General features: G+C 37.7%; 1 protein-coding gene across 3 annotated transcripts in view; it reads right to left on the minus strand.

Annotated features, from left to right (window-relative positions):
- PTPRN2 (protein tyrosine phosphatase receptor type N2) overlaps positions 1-25984 on the minus strand; it is a 647850-nt gene that overhangs the window by 229628 nt on the left and 392238 nt on the right. For all 3 annotated transcript variants that reach the window (XM_065050472.1, XM_065050473.1, XM_065050471.1), the window contains one exon: positions 7824-7888. In XM_065050472.1, coding sequence (XP_064906544.1) covers positions 7824-7888 — 65 coding nt within the window. The remainder of the gene's footprint in view (positions 1-7823; positions 7889-25984) is intronic.

Raw genomic sequence — 25984 nt, forward strand, 5'->3', positions numbered from 1 at the left:
CGGGACCATGAAAGGCTCTGTGCCCTGGTCTTGTTTATTTTACTAACACTGATGTAGCTATAAGGCCCCTGATGCCAGGGATTTGTATGGAAAGTGTGGGTGCCTCACAACTTTAGTCTTAGTCCAAGGCACTCTCCTGTGCCTACAGAACAAGAGCAGAGGTCCTGGTGGGTGGCTTTCCATGTGGACTTGTCCATTAGCTGCCCAGGGACTGCTGGGGCAGGGGCTAAGGGACTAGGATTTATACCTCTTCTAAATTATTATAAGTCTGTGTTCAAGACTGCTTGAAATCCATGTGTTCCTGCCAGGATCAAGCTCTTGCCTCTGGAGGCGGAAGAATCTCCCTCCTCAAAATTTCTGACCAGCTCTATCACTCAAATTTCAGACAGTTAAACAGAAGTGAATGTTCATCTGCAGCTTCCCTAGCCAACCCACCACAACACTGAAGATTTTGTTCCCCTTTGAGTCATAATGAACCGTCCGCTGGTAAAGGGAGGGTGCAGAATTTCATGAATCAGTAAGATATCTCCTATGTAAAGATTCTACGTATCTTCTTTATGAATATATCCAACACAGGCTACCAAATCATAGGGTAGATAACAACATTGATTTTTAAGCAGAATTACCCTACAGTTGGCTTTACGTAGTCATTGGTAGTATCTAAATCTCTTTTCTCTACACATCTATAATGGTTTGTAAGGGAAGCTCTGCTTTAAAAACAGTGGCATGACACAGCCTAAAACCACAACAAATCCTTAAAACAAACATATGCTACTTTTTTAATGGAACAATGCTACAAAAGACAAAAAAGGAACAACACTGGTAGGATGCATAAGTTCCTGAAGCCACAAAGCAAACCGTATCTTGTTTCATTTTACATGATACTGAATAAAAATTGAATTGCTGCAGTTGCCATGGCAACTGCCACATCACTTGGCACTTCTGCTCCTTTAAATCACACAGTGCTACTGTAAAGGAATTCATGAACCAACATGACACCTCGATACTTGTGCTTTTTATACTGTTTCAGGAGGAAAACATAAATCAATATACACTGATAGTTGTCGCTGAAAATCAGATTTGTTGTATTTTTCTTAACATTATAATCTCATTTTCTTGTCGTGTTCTTTACAAATTTGTAAAGGTGGAGGGCGTTGTCACAATCAGAGCACAAGAAAAGAAATTACTACTGACACCTGATTTCCAGACTGAAGCTGTGACCTGTCATTCAGATGTCAAAATACCTCTGCTATGCAATATTCAAATCAAATACAGGGGATAAACATTGGAACTTTGCCCCTCCACAACCGGAGATGGTGTGATACGTGACAGAAGACAGTCCCAGTAGCACCAAGGCATCTTTTTAACTCTGAACTTATCAGTAGCTTAAAAGGGACCTCTAACTATATACTTAAAGCTGAGCATATTCTAAATGTTTGCAGAGTTGGGGCTATTATTTATATTGTTTTAGTATTTTCTGTATATAACATGCAGTCGCAGAAGGTATATGACAAAATAATGTGGTAAAATAATATACATATTCATGCTGCATATTTTTTGTTTTTATTTTGCCATTTATTAACACTCTGGAAGCAATTTATTTGAAAAGCAGCCCTCTAGTGGGCTATGTACCATAATGAATAGTTAATAAATAGCATTAACATTATCTCTAAATATTAGCTAAAATGCATTTTGCAAAAACATACAAGATCTTAAATAAATGAGCCATAGAGCTCCATCATTCTCTTTGGAGAAATTTAATGTTCTGTTTAGCTTTATTCCTTAAAGCTCTTGAAGCATTACTTCTAAACGCTACCATATGACTAACTTCTGATTAGCATCACTTTACTATACAAGTATTCTCACAAAATTGTAACAGTGAGGTATTAGTCACTGTCAGTAAAACTCCATAAAAGTAGAATATTACCAGTAGCATTCTATGTAAAAATATAATCTATGAATTTTTAAGGGTTATACAGCTTTAGAATCTAATATTTGTGCGTGGGATAAAGTAAATCTTCCTCACTGTGCTTTCACCAAGAATATTTCTAGGATTGTACTCATTAAAGTTTTAAATTTAATTATTATTTTTCTTATTTGTATGTATATATGTATATATGTATGTATATATATATATATGTATACATATATAGCCTTAAAGTTACATGCCTTAAAGCAAAGAGCCCATCTGTGTCCTGACACACGCCTTGCTCACAGCAATGTACGCTGCTCCAAAACACTGTCCTCCTGGAAATCTCCACTCAGATGTTAATCAGCACAGGCAGAGTGCTCGGCAAAAGCCAACAGCGAGAACCGTCTTCACAATCTCCAATCCCAGATCTCACATAACAGGAAAAAATGGATTTGTTGATCTCTTAAGCCACGGCTTTGGCATGAAAAGATGTTGAAAACAGGCTCGCAGAAAAATCCCTCCCCTGGTGTCCCCTGGTCTAAGGATGCTTATGCTGTGATGCAGAGGCGTATTCCCTCATATGCACCTGTGCTCAGCTCCAGCATAATTAGCTCTGGTAAGAGAGGGATGAATATCAGAGCTACTTTAGCTGAGTAATCTTGGGTACAGCATCCCTTTTTATCCCAGTGTACCTCTGGGTACAATACCTGCTTTAAATCAGAGGCATTTACTGATTGCCAGGCTGTCACTGTAAGAAAGGCAGCTGGAGTAGATCCCAGGCTAATTTGGTTGTTACAAGCAAAACCCAACCCTTAGCATTCTACCTAGTAATCAGAGCATATCAGAATGAAGCTGACACTTTATTCTTCAACAACAGCAAATGATTTGTCACGTTTTGCACTCGGTCCAATTTTGTATGGATTTCCAATATCATTCTGGGTCAAATCTGGATGCACAGACATTAATGACAAAATTTGGCAACATTAAGGAAGATAATAAGTTAGAAATCTGACTCCTGCCTCAAAGAGACTTACACATCACTGAAAAGTCTATCTATAATGTCCTCTAGATTCAATAGAATTTTTAAACACTGATTTCTTTCCTTTATTGTAGTAACATCAATTCATGCAACATCAACATAATCTACATCTATCAAAATATCTCTAAATGAGAATGTCCTGAAACCTGTCAAAATATCACTGCTCCATTTTAGAACATCTAGAGGTACAGAAAAGTGTTCATTTCACATATATTTTGGGTGATTCACATTTAGTTTAGAAAAATATGCTAATTCTTATGTCTGCCATATGAGAACCATGATCCAAATCCTATGAAAAAAAGTGACAATTCCAGTGATGAGTGTATTTTCCCCTACTGGGAAACAGAAAGAGTTAATTTAAAATAATGTATTCCAGAGTGGGTGCTGTTTTACCAGCTCAAGAGAGAAACAGTGCCATTCCCTTGGTTTGTTTCAGGCCTTGGCTCAGATAATTTATATTTCAAATCACAGGCCCTTAGCCTACAAAACATGATTTGAATCATTACACTTTCTTAAGCTACTGGAAAGCCTGACCTGTTATTCTGAAACTGTTGTTGCAAACAAATTTCAGCCAAAAGCTGCATAAACAGTTATTTTTCCATGCCATAGTAACTTCATTTGAACCATTATTTGAAATTTTCTAAAACTGGAGCTGGACTTGAACCAGACAAACCCTGGTTATAGCCAAGCCCAGCGTGGAATTGAACAGAAAAATACCGCAATTTTATAATTACTCTAAAGTGCTTATGTGAGGAATTCCAGGTCAAGCAGTGACCTCTGTGCGGGGCCGTGCTTCATGGTGCCTACTGAGGTCCCTTGTGCTAGAGAGCAGTTCCTGAGTACAAGTCCATGAGACTAATGTTGGCGTGGGACTGGGGCTCCTGATCCCGCTAAATCCTGAAGGCAGCAGGAGTCAGGTGGAGCCGTCTGGCTGCTAAGGGGGCTTTTCCTCCATGTGACCCGAAATGCTGTCCCCAAGATCTCGCACGAGTGCTCAGCCATGCAGAGCAACAAGTTCAGCTCTTGTTTCTGAAACATGCAATGGTCCACACCAAGTTGGGAGATAGGGGAATGGAGTTACAGGTCCTGCATAAATGCTGTTTAGCTCTTTGGGTCTTTTATCGGTACTATGTCTCTTATGGTGTTATGCAAATATACATATAGATAACACAACACTTACATTCACAGCCTCACACACACTCAGTTATAGGAGGTTCTTGGACTTCTGAGGATGACCTTAGGACTTCAGAGATTTATTTCATGTGTGGGAGATCAAAAGAAAATACCTCAAAGACAACAGCAGCTTCACCGTATCTGAATAACCAAGGCAATGTGATGAATTTGTGTGGCACAAACATAATGCATGACAATGACTCAAATCTTGGAGGGCTACTGTGTAGGAGTTTTAGAGCTATTATAGGTGCTGAAATACTCCAAACAGAAAATAAACATCCAAAAGCAGTCAGTACTACAGCAGTGCACGCATCCTCAGGATTTCAGTGTCAGAACCGGTTTTCTCTACAGCAGAATGATTCCTGGTTTGCTGGTATAACAGCCTTCTTACAAACAGGATAGGTGCCAAAATAATTAAGACTGATACAAAGCATATCAAATTCCAATGTAACTCTCTGGATCGCTGGACCATTGAATATTCTGCCAGCAAATGTTAGATGCTGAGATGGATATGTTGTGGAAGTACCAGTAAGGATCTGTTCCACAATGGCCTAACGAGGCTCTGCTTACCCACAGTCCAGAGAATGCTTTGCACTATATCATCCAAACCTTCCCATAGAATGTGTAGAACTTTTAAGTCAACATCCTGACACATGAGCAGCTTCTGATGTTGCAGCTTAGGAATGCATCTTTAATGCTGCTAAAGCAGAGCCTACCCTATACTGGCACAATGCAGCTAACCTCAGCTCTCTCCAGAAACCTCACTGAAGCTGTGGAAATCTTTTACATGGCATAAAGATGAAGAACTGTATTGAAGCTGTGGTAGACTCCAGACCTGTGTTGTTAATGACTACAGAGCACATGTTTATGCAGTGACATAAAAGCAGTTCGTCAGCCCTCCCCAGACTTTACTGAATGGCTCAGTAAGCTTGGTGTGAATTTTATAATCTGTTGTTGCTTTTGAAATGCTTTTCTTGAGATAGAGAGGGAAAGCAAGAGATTGAGGAGCTCTGAGAAGCATTTATCTTCTCCGCAGAGAAGGAGACAGTTTCCTTCTATGGTACCAAGGCCTGGTTAGTCATTGGTGTCTACACATTTATTACTTAGGCACAAATCCTGGTATCACAGACCAACACCTGAAACCGATTCCACTGTTCAGAGCAACACACGAATTATTGCTGAGCTTAGAACAGTTCCTGCATTTGTTTGTACAGCTACTCCATTCACCATAAGTATCTCAACTATATTTCTCTTGAACTACTTCAGATATGAAACTTGCCATGCAAAATCAATCCTTTTTATTTTATAGTCCTGCAAGTGAAGATTATATAGCCATTGACTTTGCCATGAATCTGACCTACTGTCCAAATAAAAGGCTGTTTGTCATTCTGAAACTAAAGAGTTTTTTCTAAGTACTTTTGATTTGAGCAACTTGACTTTAATGTACAGTTACCGTTACATATCATTCCATTCATATGGTGTGAAGAAAAATAAATCCTTATTCAACAAAAGGCTCCTTCATCATGTTAAAATATATACTTTCTACTATTTTAACACTGTGAACCACCAGGGTGAATCAAAAATAAACTGCAAAACTGGATTAATGTACTCAGATTTAACCTGAAATAGCCTGAATCTGATACCCTATCAACAAAGAAACAGCTTGGTTACAGCACTCCAGTATTTTTCATGTGAGACTGCAGAAATATATTCATTATGTACACAATCATATCTGATAGGACATAGAAAGGGGAATGTACACAGCTGGGAGAATTCCCATCCAACAAAATACATAAGCCGCTGAATAAATGTTCTTCCATCACCTAAACTGCTCCAAACAACTTGTTTCTTTCACTGCTGATCACCATATCTCAGGTGTAACATGTATTTAAGCCAAAATGTCTGCTTCCCTTTGTTTAATTTGTTTCCACTTTTTGCCTTCTAAAAATACATATTTGGCAAAGTGTAATGCACAAACTTCTGTCAAAGTCTTAACTAATCCAAGTAGTATCACCATTTTTTTAAAAAGGTATAATAGTATAAATATATGGGGGATGAGTTCTGCAATGACTTTTACTAAACAGAGCACAAGAACCAGACTGGGGAGTTCTCTAGCCTAATAACTTGTCCACTTTTTCCAGTTCTATTAGCTGGTCTTAAAAAAAGTTAGGAAGTCCTTGAGGCTGTATCTCCAGCACATCCTTAGACTGCCAAGGTTACCAAACCCTATTATCACGATGTGGATTAATGATGCATTTAGCAGGTGACAGCCACTTGCATTTTGAATATCCAGAAGCACTTTCCTTCTCCATTGGCCACACACAAGATAACAATTCATTTAACAGTAAGCAACCAAAGTGAAGTGGGCTTTCATTTTCCAGCTGACTTTGAAGCCAACTGGAATCCACTCAATGACTGGAATCAGACAAAATACATGGAGGTATTTCATCAGCATGAGGAGTCCTGTTGGGTATAATTTTACTGAATGTAGCTTCCACAGTGTGTGCCACAGTCCTGGTTCTGTTGTGCAGCAGAGTCCAGGGCTTGCAGACAGCACATATTCAAGCTTCACTCTGGCTTGAGGTGAGGACACAACCTGAGGTGCACAGCCACACTCCAGGACACGCTTCCCAGCTCTCGAGGTTATGCACCCTTGAGAACCTCAAATAGTTAAATCAGCTCCAGCTAAGCTGCCTCCAGTTAAGCTGATTAAAATGCTGGCTTTCATTTTCTGATTATTTCACCTATGCTTGTTTCCATGTTCTAATTCTTAAAGCTATGTCCGTAAACATCTTAGCAGGTCTCAGTGTTGGTACCTCTTCAGGACCGAGTCTTTTTAAGTATGTGAATAAAGTTAAACAAAAAACCTCAGAAATCCTGGCAAGTTAAGTTCTTAGGCTTAAACTGATAAAAGTTAGAAATATAAGAAATGAAAATCAGTAAAAAAAAGAAAAAAAGTAAATTCCTTCAGTATATTACAAGTTTGCAATTCATTATTCTTAATACTGAGAATAATGTAATCACAAGAAAAAGGCATTTGTCTAGCCCTGTGAGCATTCACCACTAGCAAAATTACTTAAATGAAAAGGAAAAAAAAAAAAAGATAACTGTGTACACAAAATTAGCACGAGAATTAGCAATCAACTGTAGTTCATACAAGGTTCTTAGCAGATAGCATCATCTTTATTAATAAATGATGAACTGCTTAGTGGAGTTTTTGCTTAGTGATATCACCATAATAACAGACACATGTTTTATTTATGTTTCAAGCTACATCCAAAATAAGCAAGTAATTCACGGTCAGATTCTCCCTAACATCTGAAGACTCTTTACCCCAAATTTAAACTTTCATTGATCTAGATGAGATAGCACTCCATCAAAATCAAGGGCAATAACAGAATGACTTCAGTTACTGTGCTCATTTTGGGGGATTTTGTTCCTGTGATACAACAAAGCAAAAAACTGCCTTTCTTAAAGCTGGCTGCACTTTTCTCATAAGCATGGTATTTTTTTTCTCTGTGGGATACAGTGGTATTTGTGCAGCAGATTGTATTTTGACAGATGCAACTGTATCATAAAAAGGCCCTTAGCACTATCAGACTGGTAGCTCACAAACGTTCATGAGCTCCAGGATTTTTAAAAAAAAAAGCCAACAATTAAAATGATTTTGAGAGTGTAACATGTCCTCAAGCCACTTACCTCCCCCACACCAGTCTGCAGAATTTTCAGTCCAGTTGTTTTTTCAAGCTTCACTTTGTTTATGGCTGTAAGGAAAATTGAGATTGAAAGAGTTACAGTAAACCTGGAATATGCATGATTTTGCAGCATTTACAATACAACTAAACTTCTTTCCTCCACCAATAAATTCATCACAGTTCCTAACTACAGTGTCTATGGAATATCTTTCCCTGCTAGCAACTGCTAGTCAGTTTTTTGAATGCAAATGTATGCCATTTATTGTTCATTCTTATGTGAAAAAGAAAGCCAAACTAATTGTAGTTCCCTTGTACACATAGTATCACATGCATTTAACACATGTACGCAACATGTTTGGAGAGTTCTCTTCAGTGGAAACTTCCAACTGACTTCCTTGCAGCGAAGAGCAGAGCGGCACCTCACCATTACACCGCACTGTCACCGTGGGACATTCCACAACAAACACAGACTCCTACCTAGCAGGTAAGGTAAATTGGTTGTTTCACAACACTAGGATGCAATGCACAATGTTTTCTTTTCTGAAATTTAGTTTTTTTCCCATTTTTCACATAATCACAGAATTATTGGGGTTGGAAGTGATCTCTGGAGATCATCCAGTCCAACCCACCTGCTAAAGCAGGCTCACCTGAGCAGATCACACAGGAAGGTGTCCAGGCAGGTTTGAATGTCTCCAGAGAAGGAGACTCCAAGACCTCTCTGGGCAGCCTGTTCCAGGGCTCTGTCACACTCAAAGTAAAGCAGTTTCTCATCATGTTTAGACAGAATGTTCTATGCTTCAGTTTATGCACATTGCCCCTTATCATGTGGTTTGAAACCCATCCTTAAGGTATTTATAAGCACTGCTAAGATGCCCTCTCAGCCTTCTCTTCTTTAGGCAAAACAGACTCAACTCTTCCAGCCTTTCCTCGTAGTAAGATGGCCCAGTCCCCTATTAATCTTTGTAACTCTCCGCTGGACTCTCTCCAGTAGTTCCTTGTCTCTCTTGAACTAAGAAGGCCCAGAACTGGACACAGAACTCCAGATGTGGCCTCATCAGGGCAGTACAGGGGCAGGAGAGCCTCCCTTGACCTGCTGGTCACACTTTTCCTAATGCACCTCAGGATACTATTGGCCTTCTTAGCCACAAGGGCACTTTGCTGGCTCATGCTTCTATGTGAGTAAAAGCATTCAAAACAAAAATGAAGTAATCCAGCACAAAACAGCTAAATACAAAATAGAGGTAGTAATCACTAAGACTACATCTACACTTGGAACCCAAACTTGCCCAGGTCACGAACTTTAGCGCTGTCTTACCATTGCCCATACTTTTAAATCATTACTATGGCCTTCACATGCTTTTGGCCTCTGCCCACTAGTATTCTCACAAAACAATGTCCAACCATAGTTCTGGGGACAGCACAAGGATGAGATTATTCCCAGCTGGGGGTATAGGTAAGGTCATCCCATTTTGGATGGGAAGACTTTAACCTTATAGATGCAAACTGTGTCATTTGGACTTATGGCCAAAACCCATGCACCTGGTTTTGTTTACTTATGAGTAGAAATGAAGCCTTGGAGCCTTGTTAAATCTCCTCCCTTTAGCCATCTAGCTATTGACTATGTAATCCAAGTGAGTCATCTAGGTTGTCTCTGCAGTCACTGGAAAGGGACAGACATTTAATAGGATGAGTCATCCCACATATCTTACACACATCTGCAGGCACCTATCTCTTTCCTTTGATTAAGGACACAATTTAGACAGACTCAGATTCTTGATTTAAGTTGCCTAAAGGAAACATTCCTACCACAAAGGACAAGTGTGCTAGAAGATATTGTACACTCTAAATTTACATTAACATACTGAAAGGACTTAGTATGTCTTTCTTTCACTTGTGAAAAATACTCTTTAATTGTTAATACTTGAAACTTTTTCGAAACAGTTCAGATTTCAGCAGACAATTCTCAAAAGCATTATTATTGTGAACTGATACTTCACTTAGTTTGTCCAACATAAATGACTCACATTTATTTCAGAGGTGAGTCACATCATTAGGGCTCAATCTCACCTTGTATATCCAAAATGTGGAAAGATTTTGGTAAACAATCCTAACACAGAGAAACTTTTCTGACTGTCTTCAGCAAAGGATTACTACTGCCCATGATTTAAATGGAGAGGAAAGCTCTGCCCACCTTTCAGACTTGTACAGCTTTATTTTTGCTTCTTTCTCTTACACTAGCTGTTAAGCAGATGGGAACATAGAGTCCCAAGCTGAGAAAGCTTAAATGCATATTTTACTGGATGTTATCCTAAAACCAGCATGCAATACTCACATGCTTAAGACTTATGCCATGCTTTATACATTCACAAACATATATATTCCACCCAGAGTCACAAGAACCACATGAGAAGGACAGTTGCCTGGACCATGCAATTTGAGGCTACATTTCTACTGTGTTGTGTATGTTATGCAGTATGAATTTAAAAAAAAAAATAAGTAAATCTTTGCCAACAAGCTTGACTTTCAGTCTTGAGATGGACTCTAGGCTGTGTTGCTTTACTGCTGGCTGATGACCTGCCATGTCACGTAGCAACATTCTCCTTTTTGGATGTGTCATTTCATTCCAAAGGTGTGCCATGCTACCACACTGACTGCCTCACGTGCAGCATACACGCTGAAGGCTGATTTCTATCAAATGCAAAAATTTAGAAGATTTATAAAAACACAAAGTTCCACAGAAAGTTCCTTCAAAGAAACCAAGTAGTCTAACTAAAGGTTCTTTGGTAGCTCAGGACAAAGAAAACTGCACAACAGAGTACCTGCAAAATAAATAGGTACAAGCAAACAGCAAGGCTTAAATGCCAGTGTGTAATTTCCTACCACACGAACAGTTAAAAGAAAGTATTATGTCTCCTGAATTGATGAATTTTATCATTACTATTATATATTTGACCTACTTTTTAAAGGTTTCTTAGAGACTCTAATTATTGAAGTTTTGATATTAAAGAACATTTTAAAAGTTTACTTAACAGCTCCCATTTCTGTCTTGATATTGGCTAAAAAATCCCGACAGCTCTGACAGCCATGATAAACTTTGCCAAAGTTAGGGGGCATGAAGGCACGATGTGTTATTGATTAAATCATAAGCTGAAAATGGTCAAGCTCAGGCACTGTCATGTTGTGGAGAGAGACACAGCAGACAGTCTCCAGTATGTTCACTCCAGGTGTGTAGGGAAGAATATTTTGGGTAACCTCGACCTTCACAAGCAGTTCAGGAAGGTCAAGAAATTCCAAAACAGCGGTGCTGAAGCATCAACCACATATCAAGTAGCTGCTTGAAGCTGCTGATCAGGGAATATAACTATTTAACTTTTTCTATGCATGACTATAATTGAGAATTTAAGACACTAAAACATAGTTGATAGCCTGTAGATAGATGAGGAAGAAATGGTGGCAAAATAAATTTAGATATTAAGAACAAGCTACTAATCCCTTGAAAACTGGCCTGAATTTTTTAAAAGCATTTTAGTGTACTACATACTAGCTTTACTCCAGTACAAATTTACAGCAGATGATGTTTCTGTTGCAAATTTTATGAAATGGAAATGATAATTCTGGGTAACATAGTGTATTACACATTCCATCAAAGTTGATTTTTTATGGTCATAGCTTAAAGTCCTGAAATACTAATGGAGAACTGACAAATTCATCAGCAAAGATGCATAATAAAAATGGCTATTCAGAAAAAAAAACCAACCCAAAAATCCACCCAACCCAGTTAGCGACACATAAATCCTTTTTTTAATCTTCCACTGAAACAAAAAGGGCTTGCAAACACACACAAAAAGGAGGCCTTTAAATTAAATTCACTAGATGAAGGATATGCAAATTACCTGAAGAAGCGCAGCCCTATGTTCTCAAAATTCTGCAATAGCCTATTTAATTAGTATTTTAATTTATCAGAATAATTCTTTGCACTTGACAATTTATGCAGTATTCCATATAATTAAGCACGTAGCTACAGTGGAATAATTTTACCTGCTCTCTGTATATCAGTTATTTTAACCTGAAAGAATCTGTGGAAGTCTCTTCTGTGATCTAAATTACAATGGGGACAACTTAATGGCTTTGCTCTATTAGAGAGCACGATGAGGGTGTTACTGAGTGTTTAAGGGTAGGAATTGTCACTGTTCATAGTCCTCACTAACCTGAGAGAGGTCTGATGTGTTTTCTGAGGGCTAACATTTATTTCCGTAAGCAAAGTTATCTGTCAGTGGCACAGCCAGGAATCTGAGTGCCTAGTTTTGTAGTTGGCAGGTTCAACCTTAGAGTCCATTGGTTAGCAGAAGAAGTGAGTTTTACAGGGCTTCAAGCAGACCTCCAGTCTCATTATAGCACTTCTGGAAGAAGGAAGCCCTGAAAAAATGAGTGGTTTACAAAGGTCAAGCACAACCTTGTTGAAGTGCACCCTGGCACGAGCAGGATGAGGGAAGGGTTTCTGCAGGAGGTTTCCTCGGTCTGTCTCCTGTGCTGTTGCAGAATTCACCTACTCCAGAGAATAAATAATCCTTAAATATGAAAAGCATTTGTGGGAAGATAGTGTCACTCACAAGGAAACCTTATTTTGCTGCTGTGAGTCTGACTTTGATGGTGTGCTGTGCTTAATTAAATGCAGAAAAAAAGAACTACTTACAGACATATGATTCCCCTGACCTCTATTACATGCCTATTTTAGAATGAGCCAATTCGTGCCCTAGACTCACTAACTATATTGGCTGCACCTCCAGTCAATAAAGTGATGGAGGGCAATTAATTCAGATTTACTGTAGGATGTCAGATGAATACTACAACTGTCCTCTTCTCATCTGCTTGTTGCAAAGCTCCTCTCATAGAGCCACACTGAGAAGAATTTCGTGTATTTTCCCCTCTTTGAGGAACGGAAAGGGAAAAGGAGGAAGGGAAATCCAGATAAATTATAAGTGTTTATTACAGCTTTTAAATTTTTAACAAGTTTCCCGAATCTAAGACAAGCAGGTGTTGCATTTATTTACATCAAGCTATCTTTGCTTTCTCCTCCTCTACAATGAACCCCCAGATTATAAGGAAAGCTACTTCATAGCGTGAACCAGAGAGAGACTACCTTTATGTTTGGCCGACCCATGCACTGTGACACACATATACATAGCACATACTAAAACCCTGGTCCCTGGCAATCCAATGAAAATGGATTTCCATAATATTTTGGCTCTCTCCCTGTTGAGAAGAACACAGTCCCAGAATAAACTTGTCTTTGCACGGTCGATGCACCTCTAGAAACTGCTGAGGCATTTGCACCACTAAATGGGAATGGGACAGAGGAAATCCACGCTGTCAGTGCATAACCCTCCAAGTCTTTCCCTACACAACACCCAATGTTACATAGGTTGCTCTCATCTCATCCACTTTCCTTTGTTGAAAATAATCGAACAGTGCCTTAATGAGCTTTCAATTATATACGGAGGTATGACCATGTCCAGAAGAATAGACTTTCTAGAATATTAGATGAAATCTCCCTGACTTTGGTGTAAGTCTAGAGAGTGGCATGTGGAGCCCCAGCATTGGGTGCTTCTTCCAGAGGCTGCAGCCTGTGACTCTGCAACTCCTCTCCTTGGGCAGAAGAAGCATCAGGCTGCAAGGAAATACATCAAAACCACAACAGGAACATTCAAAATGCTCTAGTTTGAAAGAAAAATTACTAACTTGAGTGGCCAGGCAAAAGGAGAAGGGTCCCTTTAATTAATTCTACAATTCAGTTAGTGAAGGAAAAGTACAGAGGATGCAGGAAAAAGGTATTTTGTTTTCCAGTCTTTACTGGTTGATGGTGTGAGATAGTGGCTTCATGTGTAATTTCTAGTTAACTAGCAGCCAGGGCCAGAATGGAAACGGTTGCAGAAAAGTCAAAGCCACATAGGTGTAGTAGCAACAGCCTGCTAAATATTATGTCAGATTCAATTTTCAAGTCATTTTTCAAATCACTTTAATTAGATATTGTTTCAATCTCACGTGTATTAATTTAATTTCTGATATCAACATTACAGCTTTCAATCTGTTCAGATGCAGTACCTTGCTGCCTGGAGTAATTTGAAATATTGTTTGCATCTCCAGCAATTTTGAGGGCACAGATCCCTTTACAACCTGCTCCAGTCAAAAAAAACAGGAGATGGAAATTCAGGCCACGCTCACCACCCCCAGTGCACCTGTGCATTCGCACAGTTTTTGGTATGAAGCAGCCAAACCTACATGCACACAAACAAAGTATTTTCCATCTCTGTTGTCTTTGTTCGATAAATACACACCAAATAAATTTCTCAGGCAAATAGCAGCACTGCACACTTCCAAAAGAGAAAAAAGTGGCCCATACAGAAGTAACTGGCAAGAGCTGCCTATTTTTTTAAACTTGTTCACTAAAGTGACATCACTTTCCCCCTCTCTGAACTATCTACCTCCCATGTCCTAATGTCCCATGGTCAGATTATTCTTCAAAGATAGACCAGCAAAGACTTGATACATCAGGACCTCATGTAGCTGTCTATTTGCATAGATTAGGTAGTATTCTAAACACATTCTTTCTGCCTGACTGCTTACATTGATTTATTTTTACTTATTTAATAAACAGCTGCTGATTTGTATGTTTTCTCTTAACTGTCCTTTAAAATGAGTGCACTGATATTGTAAAATGTGATATTTTCATTGTAGCAAAGGAGTTTGGGATATATGAAATAACACCTTTTTTATTTCTCTGAAGCTTTTATGTTAATGGCGGGATCCATCTCTACTAACTTTGCTGTCTCAACTAAGAAATCAGTCAAGGTTCCCTCACTTTTCAAGATAAATAAATAAGTATCACCAGAGACTGACTTATCCCATGCTGAGATAGGTATCATTTATTAATCACATAGAAATACAGGCCTTAAAAGGCCTGTTGGGTCAACCAGGTCAACCGATCCTTCTTCTTCTTTTTTTTTTTTCCCACATGCAAACCCTTGTAAGAAACACACATACACAGGCTCCAAAATACTTCAGCAGCAAAACAGTCCTACAGACAAAGCCATGGATACAAATCGGAATTTTCAAGGTGTGCTGTCAACATGACGGTTCTGCTCTTCAATTATGAGCAAAACCAGTTTATATGAATTAGAACTGTAGAAATGAAAAACCTATTCTAAATGTTTCTTGCAGACCTTCAGAAACACCTTATCAAAAATGTCCTTCTGAATAGAATAAGGAAGTTGATGATATAAGAGTTTTGTATCTAATAACAAAAATAACCATGTATGTTTTATAAACACAGAATTTTTAATGGGGACAATTTTTAAAACTACTGGCCATTTTAACAGTGACAACTCAATGCTGCACATTACTTGATAGAGTATAGCACATGCACATGTAACTATTTGCTTGCATATTTAAAATACTTTTCCATTATTTATAGCTAAAGGTATACCAATTCAGCCAGTGTTAGCAGAAAATGGAAAAAAAAAGAAGTGTCATTCTACCTTTCACATCAAAATTTATTCACATAAACATTCTTTGACAAAATTCAGCTCTGTACGGAAAATTCAGATAAAGCAACCTGCTGTACGTTGAGCTGAAGCTGGAGCAGAATATGTCCAAGGACACCAAAGTGGCACAACTACCAGTGCCATTACCAGCAAGCTTCTTTCTGGACTGATTGCTAACTTCTAGATCAACTTTTAATTGTTCTTTTAAAAGTCCCAGTTAGCTTAACATTAAAGTTCACCATCATATGTTCAGTGGTAACATTTACAAATCAGGAGGCAAGATCCATGGTCCCAGGGGAAGGGTGAGTAAAAAGGACCATCTGGATCTCTCTCAGCCAGCCTTAGTGCAGGGGAATTTTTGTCTCCTCACCTTCACAATGCGGTGGAAAGCAACACTTCATAGAATGAATTTAAGGCCACACTTTCTTTCCTTTTAAATAGACAGGTCTTGGGAACAGCTTTACGAAAAAACAGTTTTTCTGGCTTTTTGATTTATAGTCAAGAATTCAACAGACTGCTTTAATTTTCTTGTGATGAAAATAACATCAAAAAATCAAACCGATAATACCAGTTACTCGGCTTTTCAATGGTATCTACATATTCTAGAATTTTGTATCTGCTTTTTGCTTTTGTTTGAATATTCTCTCCTTCGATTTCAATTCCTCAGGATATCCACCGCATCTCCTTTTTAAATTGCATTATTTTTAAATAAGAACCACCTGTCCTCCTTAAAAGCATAAACTTTTATGTAAGATCCATTCCTTGTCATTTTAACACTTTAGAAAATGTAGAAAAATTACAAGATTCCATGGCCATCTTCATCTAATGGGAACAAAATATTGACCTACCTAGTGTCCAGGAATAGCAGCATTTAAAATACAGTTTTCTCCCCTGTTCTCACTTTTCTAACATATTAACTGGGGTGGTTTATAAGCAGGAAGAACCAGTGAAGTGATCCAGAAGTTGCCACTTACAGTTGTATCTTTGTAGAAATTCAGGAAATCCAGTTATCTAGAATTTAACTGACATTGTGTGATGATGTGTTACTGGGGCAAGGGAAAGGACTTAGACCAGCTCTCCAGGAGCCTGCCAGCTACTTTTTCTATAGGTTCTATTTTTTTAACATAAAACACACCAAAGGGCTCAGGAAAAGAAAACCAGTAACAGTCGCTCTTTTAAAGAAGTGTTCCAGTCCTCCTGAGGGTCTCCCTGGAAAGTACACCGAACCTCTTTGACACTGTAATATATAAGATTTAAAAATACACAGATTAGCCTCTAATTATTAATCTGCATCTTTGCTATGTTGTACTATTATAGCATTTTCCTGCTTGCACCACTTTGAGTATTCTCATATAAACAGCCTGAAATGTATGAATTATTCTTATTTGAAATCTGACAAAATCTTTGGATGGACACTGTAGTGTGTTTGCACTGGTATATGAAAAAATTAACAGGCACTACCACTAATTCTCAGCATGCCAAACTGTTGTTATTTTTAATAAATACACATTCAAGGACTGTCATTTTTTTTCAGTCATTTCCTCAGTTAATAAAACAGTACCCTGTAGGTTCGTTTCTTTAATGATCCAAAACACAACTACAAGCCACGCTATTTGTTATTCATCTACAACTACACTTAATGTCATCGTCGTGGCAGAAATGTAACAAGACTGAGTTGGGAAAACATTAGCAATATTTCAATTGACTGTCTCACTAAATCATGAAAAAAGCAGCTAATGCACAAGGTCATTCACTAGCAAAATCTATTTGCTGTCCCCTCAGAATAAAATGAAAGTATTTATTACCAAGGATGCCACTAGTAACAGGAGTCACATTAAAGCTTTCAGGTGAGAGTAAATATTAACTTGCCCACCATTTCTCACAATAATTTTTCATAATTCTGCCTAATGAAAACTTTTCTACCTTTAAAGGAATTTCTTTATAATCAACAAACAGTGGAAGATTCAGTGAAACCTGTTCATAGTTCAGAAATATAGGTCCAATATTTTTTAAAGTATATAAACTTATATCATAAAAAAGATTTATGTTTATCATTGGATAGGTAAAATGCAAAATAAGGAGGGTAAATGCTTGTCTACGGAGATGACTGGCTCCTAAATGCGTTTCCAGCATTTCCATGTGCATATGTGTGCAGGTATGCACTTTTGATGGGAATGAGAAGAAGCTCTTAACAGGAAAGATCTAAGTGTGCAAATAGCTACGTTGCAGATCCTAGGGACAGATTTATAGGGAAAGGTTAAAGTCCCCATTGCTGGTCTTTGAAGACATTTTTTCAGACCTTGGTCACTAGCTACTAGAAATTCAAGCCCCATGAGTGCTTCCACATGTTTTTTAACTCCTCCCTCGAGCCACCCTTCATTCAGGCAGCCAGGACTGCTGTAGTCATACTCAAAATACTATTATTACTACTATATAACCTACAAATTCTTCGCATGGCCAGGATCCTCATGGGAAATGCACTGTGAAAACACACAACTAAAAGGTGGTTCCTGGGCAAAAAAGCTGCTATATACCTCACAACTGGAGACTGTAAATGGCTGCAGAGAGGAGTACAGATAACGAGGAATTGATATTGGCAATAAGACAGCAAATACCAAAGCAACATTCATCCACACAACGGTCGTTTTCTTATTTTTTGGCACAGGAAGTGATGTGATCAGCTAAGACTTATAAATCCTTTGAAAACTGCAGTACTTTCACTGTTTCACTGTTGAGAGGAGCAGAAGAGACTTATCGGCAGGATTTAAAATAAGGAGAAATGTCAGGAAAGGGCACTCTGATCAGCTCTCCCAGAAGTGCTGGAAGCAAAGGCAAAGCTTTCCTTTCTGTAACTGGTGTTACAGGGAGGTCTTTCTTTTCCAGTAGACCTAACCCAGTACTTACTGCCATGAGTTTCTGCGGGCACCATCTCTCTAACAATGCTATGAAAACATTTTTCAGGACACGCTGTCTCCCTCCCTGTGGTTCCAGTTCACTCCTAGAGGATTACAGGTCAGGTTATAGATATTGAGCAAAATGCTGTTCTGTATCTCAAATTTCTGTACACTTTGTGGGAGAGTCCTATATTCAGAAAGAAAAGCATCTCTGTCATGCTGGTTTTTTGTTTGTTTCTTTGGTTTTTGGTGTCATTGTTTTGGTTTGATTTTGTTTTTTTTTTAAAAAAGAAAACATAAGCAACCACAGAAACATTAGAACTAAAGAAGATCAATGAATTGAGAGAGTGTGAGACTGTAGACTAACCCTGTGTATCATGAGGAGCCCTGCTGGTAAAAGAGTTTACTGTCTCTCAAAATGCCAGCTATGCACTCTTCTGAGTAGCCCCTTATCCCTTTTCCGGCAAAATTTTGGCATCACTAGCAAAAAAAAACCAAACTGCTATTTAAACTCTTCGAGATTACCTGGTAAATTTTGACTGACACAGTTCAGGAGTGATGACAGGAGCAGTTCCACCAGCAGATACAGGGCGGCTGTAACCTCTGTCAAGGATACAGTAACCCCTTTCATTGGCACTGATGCATTCCAAAGAGGACATCGGCCCACAGCCTTTATGAGACTGTCAGACTTGTATGGATTATGCAATTTAACACACAGAAATCATTACTGCATACAATTTACGATAAATGTAAATGAAATGCCTATTCGCTTTATGCATACGTGGGCATAGGTCGCTATTAGAGTGCCAGCAATTTCAAGCAATTTCTGCATGCTATTTTCTGCAAAAAAAAATAGCACAAGAGCTTCCTTGTCGAGCGAAAATCTATAGGAGAGTTAAAAGCTCGGTGAAATGTTTTCTGACTTCTCTGACTACTCCATTTGGCAGGCAGACTTTCTCCTACCATGTGAGGCTGTAAAGGACACCCAAGGCTGTGCATGGAGCCAACCTTGCAGTGTCCCTGCCCCTGCCAAGCACGGCCACAGCACAGGCTTGTTCTCAGAGCTTCCCCTTGAAGGAAATATATGGAAACCAGCCTTAAAAGAACCATTTGCTATGGAGAAAAAAAAAAAGAAAAGGTGGCTATTACAAGGGCAGTACAGATAATGACTTCCTCAGGAAATAATTTTGTGAGAAAGTGGTTTGCATATTTTCTGACCCCCTTGCTTTTGTAGACTGCTGGATCCGTGACTGATTTCTAAAGGAGAGGATGCTCTTGAGAAAGCATTTTCAAATTCCTTCATAAATATACATATCACATGTCAGAGTCCTTTACTTTATAAATACCTACAATAACCTACACATACACATGTAACATGTATGTCAATATAAATTATACATACATATAGCTTATTTCACCCACTACTCTTCAAAAATGAATACAGAACAGTAGTATAAACATAAATTAAGTATGAGGTATACATCTCTACCAATCAAGATTAATGTATATTATTATCCCTTGACCCCTTCTTAATGTTCAATTTTACCATGTTTCTAAAATATTTATACCATACAGGGTGTTAAATTATAGCAATTAAGACCATACTATGGTTTTATTAATATTTCATCAAGAATGTATCATAATTTGAATTTCCCTGGTGCCCTTCTGTTGCTTTGCTGTACACTGAGGGATGGAGGGCATTTCTGTCTTGTTCTTCTTCATATTTGCACAACTTTACCAGCATTTTACTTTATTTAGCCAGACGCAGTGTTTCACAGTTACTGACTTTTTACTCAGTGACTGACTCATGTAATAGTTTCTGGTTCTCTGTGTCCCATAGTAGGTTTCCAGCACAACAAAGACATCAGCAAACCAGAGACCAGAGATGGGTCTCCAAAGTGGGTGGAGAATGAATTCAAGGAGATGCTGACACTGCTGGGTTTGTTCAGCCTGGGGAAGAGAAGGCTAAATAGTGATTCAACTGCTACTGGAGCAGGATTATTAAAAAGATGGAGCTGGACTTTCATAGAGGCTCATACTAAAATTACTACAAAGGAAATCATGGTTGGACAGAAGGAAAAAAATATTTTCTTAGCGAGTAAGTGATGACTTAGCATTGGGAAAAGCTCCCCTGAGGCTACAGAATCTTTATTCATTGAGATTTCCATAATTCAGGTGGAGCAAGGCCTCCAAAAGCAAAATTTCAGATTTGGCACTGCTCTACACTGGTTGTTGAACCCAATGGCCTCCAGACATCCCTTCTGACAAATTTTTCTGTGATTATAAATTCATACATAACATGTTTAAAGACAGATATTTTTCACAAGTAACTGTATAATTCCATCCCAACATTTCTGAAATACTGAGAAATCTTTGCTTGAAAAAGGTACTGCATGTTTTTATGAGGAAAGGCTGCTGTCCTCAAGGGTACCATCAGCTCTCAGACCTTGGTTCAGCAAAGCATTTTTATTTCTGGTTCAGTTTGTTCTTATGCGGCAATGCACTTTAAGATGTTCAGCTGATGAATCATGGCCCAAAAGCACTGGAGTGAAGAAGAGAAACACAGAAATTCGGGAAAATTTAAAACAAACTAACACTCGGATTTTATTGCTTAGTTTTTGTGGCACACTTCTGCATGGTCATCACAACAGAACTGAACGAGGTTATGACAGAAAAACTAGAAAGATCGAAAAGTTTAAAAAATGGAACATTATGTGAGTAATGAGAAAATAAAAAGAAAGGGTTATTTTTAGAGAAAACAATAATATTAGAACAGGCAAAAATACATAGAAAAAATGGAATGATACACAGTGGCGTTCAAATGTGAAAGAGAGGTCTCTTCCTGAAGCAGCATAATGTCACTGCATAAATTGCAAGTGATTGAAGGACACAACTGAGTTTTACCGCTGCCAAAGCATGAGGCCGACAGACACAAAGGTGGAGAAGGAAGAGAGATGGCCCCACAAAAACAAAGAGGGGTGAGGATAAAGAAAAAATTACCCAGGACTTTGGATTAGGTTTGGCTACACACTATGTTTTGCACTTTGTATTCCAAAGGTGGGTTTAGTACAGTTTGAGACATCTGAAAACAGATGATACAGAGAGAGGCCACTCCAGAGAGCACTTCATCCCCTCTCAGAAAGACACCATTCACATGAAAATAAAATGTCACCATCCATTTGATGTGCAGCCATGAAACGTCAAAGCAGTTGGGAGTTTGCAGCAAAGATTCAAGGAACTGATTTGCGTGATACGGAAATAAGTAAGTGATATGATGAGGAAGGAGCATACTGACTTAATGGGTAAAATGTCAAGACGGAAAGAAGGGGATGTCTCTGCTACCCACAATCTGAGCCACACAGACTGTAACATGAAGGGTAAATTTCTACAGTGGTGTTTTCCCATAATTCTGAGGCTGTTGTTTCAAACTCAAAATTAATTTTGAGGTTTCTCCTAAAACTATATGTATATCAGTATTATTTCTCCATCCATATATGTGTATTATTTTATATAATCTGAGATATAATGTAGCAGTGAGCAATGTTGACATAGAGTGGTAAAACTGACTTAATCTAGCATGAGAATACAAGAGTTAAAATTATAGTTGTAAAATATTTATTGGATTTTAAAACAAGGAGGACAGTTTTTATTAGATACAGCATATAATATGGTTTTTTGTTTGTCTGTTTTTTGTTTTGTTGGTTTTTTTTTCCCTGAATCATTAAATTGCCTATTTTGTGTTGCAATTATATCATATTAAATATTTTGATGAATTGTTTCATTCAGCACCCATCATCCTGCTTTGAAAATAATGGATTGTTACAGCTTCTAGGTTTTCATTAAAAAAAAAAAAAAAGGCAGAATTTTGTGTATTGTAAGTTTTGATTAATTTGTGATAAGGTCTACAAAAAACTTCCTCTTCCAAAAAAGTTTACTGAACAGACAAAGTTGACAAATTATCATGCAGAACGTGTGCCTCCAGGGTTATCCTGAAAGGATTTGGTTATTGTGGGAATTCATATAAATGGAGGCACCAGCAAAAGAGCACAGCTCTCTATATTACATTGTCACATAGCAGGAAGAGTTGATGCTCCTTCAGGTAACATTGTGCCACATATAAAAAATGAGCAATTTCAAGCAATTAGTTTCACCAAAGGTTGAACGAGAATCTGAATGTCCTGCTGTCTTGCAAGTGAAGCTATGAAGGAGAAGGGAGACTTGTTTTTCACATGTACGATGGGTGAGGAGATGAAGGCAAGATAATTAACAGGTTACTGCATCTCTTGTTTTTGATAGCCAACTTAATTAGATGTTCTGTAATTTTGTATCTGGACAATTCCTTGGGTCAATGCAATTCCTACAAAAACTCATCTATAAGGGATAAAAGCACCAGGGTCTTGTAGAATAGAGATATATGTAGGATGTAATTATATGTAAAGTGTATGTGGTTTGTGTGTGTGATGTATGGTGCTGGAATGGGATTTGCATATATTTGAATATTCATTAGATCTTCAATATATTGTGAAACAAAATGCAATAAAGGAAGGAACAGAAACAGAGATAACAGGGAGAAGATGCATCTCTCTCATTTTCCTAATTTCACACTGTATAATGATCCACCCATCTATTTTCTTATTTAAAAATACCAACAAGATGTGTGATAGTATAAATAACATTAAATAATAGACATTAATACTGCATTATAACCTTGCATTCAATTACAATCTTTAAATTAAATTGAAATATATTAATACTTAAATAACAATTAATATAAAATTAACTTTTAAATATAGCACTGTAATACTTTGTAGAAATTATATTATTAGTTAGAGTACTTTAAAGACATAAGCCTATCTTAATCAAACTGCAGGCATTGTTGACAATTCATTAGAAGGAATCAAAATATACTACTTATTTGGTAATTACAACATATAAATAAATTTCCATTTTCATATCTATCATAGTACAGCATCTACTTCATTCTTTTAAACTACCATATTATTACTTGTGCAATTTTACTATGTACTTAAAATACACTATGCCACATTTAAAAATTATTATTTCCACAGCAGTGGTGTTAAAGGAAAACAGGTTTTTTATAAAGCTTAATACATCTGAAAGGAAAAGCACTCAGAGTATCTAAATATGTTTTCTATGCACAGTTTGAACTCCAGTTGTTCAAAGTGAAGTGTCGCCTTTGGTGTGGAACATGAAGTACTTGGGATAGAAGACCAGAGCAGCATCAAAGGAAGACCTACCATCTGATGCCACAAAATGCATGTATTGATTTTGTATTTTGAAAGACTTCCTTTACCTTGAATATTTAACAGATCCAATGAAAGTCTGAACTGACCTCAATGATTTTAAATCCTGCTTTAACTAAACTGTAATATTTGAGAAGGACATATAGGTTATTTATCAGTATGCTTGTTATCAGCAAATGGGGTAGTAATTCAGAGACAAATATATGACATGTTGGGCTTTTGGACCAGAGAGATCATAAAAACTACAACTATTACTTGTATTTACAATCCTCAGTAGACTGTTAAAAAGAAACTACTTTGTAATGTCTTTTATAGAGTGGGTAGATGTTGCTTTTTTAACATCAGTTAAAATACTTAACCTATTTTTTCTACTGGTTAATATTATACAACATGTTTTCAGCCTCAGACAAACCACAAAGTAATTAAATTGGCTATTGTATTTAACTTTGGCATTAGGGCTTTTTCACATTCGCAGCTTTTAAATTTATTCACCTTTCATTTTAATTATTAATTAATATTGACTTTCAAAAGGACAGTGTTCATTATTTTACTTGTAGTAAAATCAAGGCTTTCTTGTCATATTCAAGATGCTGATCCTATTTTAAACCTAGGTGCTAGATAATAACATATGTGAAGATGGCGAAAAGGAAAACCAAGAATATTCTCTATGTGGTATGAAGTATTTGGATTTCTTGCTCCAAATGTGTGGTCATCAGGACAGTACTTTCCATATAAATGTGTATTTCAAACATTACGTCTATAATAGTTTGACAAAACCAAGCAAGAACCAACAAACATAAAACGACAAAGCCTGGGGAAGCAAAGAAGGGTTAGACACATCTGGCAACATAAATAGTTTCAAAATATTTTCTGTGAACAATAGAAAACTGTTCTTTAGGTATTTATTTATTCCAAATCAAATGAAAGGTTTTGGGTTTCATTGTGGTTAGGTTAAAAAAAAAAAAAAAAAAGAAAGAAAAAAACAAAAAAGAAAAACCACAACACTCCTCCCCAAAAAGTTCTCCACACAATTCCTTCCAAAACTCCAAAGCATGTTTAAGATCATAATAAAGGAAATATAATTTGATTTGGTGATTTCACTAAATAAATTTTGAGTAGTCTTTATCTGTAATTGAGACACTGTAAGAAATTGACTTTCTTTGCGTGAACTGAAGGTATACCCATATGGGGAGGGAACATTGCACATATATTCAACAAATTTTTTTTGGACAAGCAGAGACCATGTTTTTATGAAAAGTGAGAACAAAATGACAACTATCCTTAGCTTCCGTTATTAGCATTTCCTTCAAATGTTTTTTAAAATATCTTTTCCTAATAAATATAATTCTTGCCACTGTTCATATAATTAGCATCTGATCTACAAACAGGTAAGATCAGTGGCAAAGGCCAGAGCACATACTTGGAGTAACCTAAGACATTGCTAATAACAGCTCCAGCTGGTCCTCCTTTCCCAGAAATTACTACTGTGGAGCAGAATATGTGTTTGCGTCGCTGCCAAGGTGAAACACTGCATCTTGGCATGCTCGGCTCTCCCTGGGCCTGGCAGCAACAGGGGATGGCTGGACACATGCCCCAATCTGTTCATCTGCCATGGCAATGATAGCCCTTTGCAGAACAAATTAGTAGAAGCCATATAGAACATTTCACGTTTTGCAGCTAAAGCTATTGGAGCAAGTCTGCATGAGTGACATAGCTGAAGCCATCCTCACGCAGCCCTGCATCTAAATACAGCCCAATTAATCTCACTTTATTAAGAATTCTACTCTGAAAAAAGGCTATTTTCCCTACTGAGCTTGCACTTTTTCCTTTTTTTTTGTGGTTTTCTTTGAGCACTTGCTAACTAGACACAGTGTTGGTTATCTGACTGATGAGACCAAAGGAGTCTGAATAGTTTCTGCTTATAATAGTATACTACTATAAATATGAATTTATATGAAATTTTTACATGTTTGTAAGTTCCCTTCAAACAGCTTTGTTAGATTTAATTTCAAGAACAGATTTCTCTGCATAATTCTTAGGTCATAATTCAGAATTTGATTCAAGGCTGAATCTTGGTGTGAGGTCATAACTGTTTTGAGCCTCACCGATTTCACTGTCATGCTCCATATGGGCTCTGTCAAATGGGAACGTTACCCTGTTGATTTAATAGGGTCACATTTTCATAGGCATTCAGTTCAATTCACTCAAAATATAACTGCTGTGCATCCGTTTCTGTTAGACATAAAAGTCACACCGAGATGCTTCTGTTTTGTGATTGGGAAGGGATTTCATGATGTAGACACATCCCCTTTACACCACAATATCTGCATCAGTAAAAGTCTTTGTTTCACATATGAGATGGAAAAGTCGTGAAAGAGTGAGATAAAAGTGGTTTTCTGCGAGTCACCCAGCAGCCTAATGCCAGAAGTGGAAATCCCTCACTGTCCCGAAGCCAAACTCAGTGAC

The sequence above is a fragment of the Columba livia genome, chromosome 2 (assembly GCF_036013475.1).
Source record: "Columba livia isolate bColLiv1 breed racing homer chromosome 2, bColLiv1.pat.W.v2, whole genome shotgun sequence".
Lineage (NCBI taxonomy): Eukaryota > Metazoa > Chordata > Aves > Columbiformes > Columbidae > Columba > Columba livia.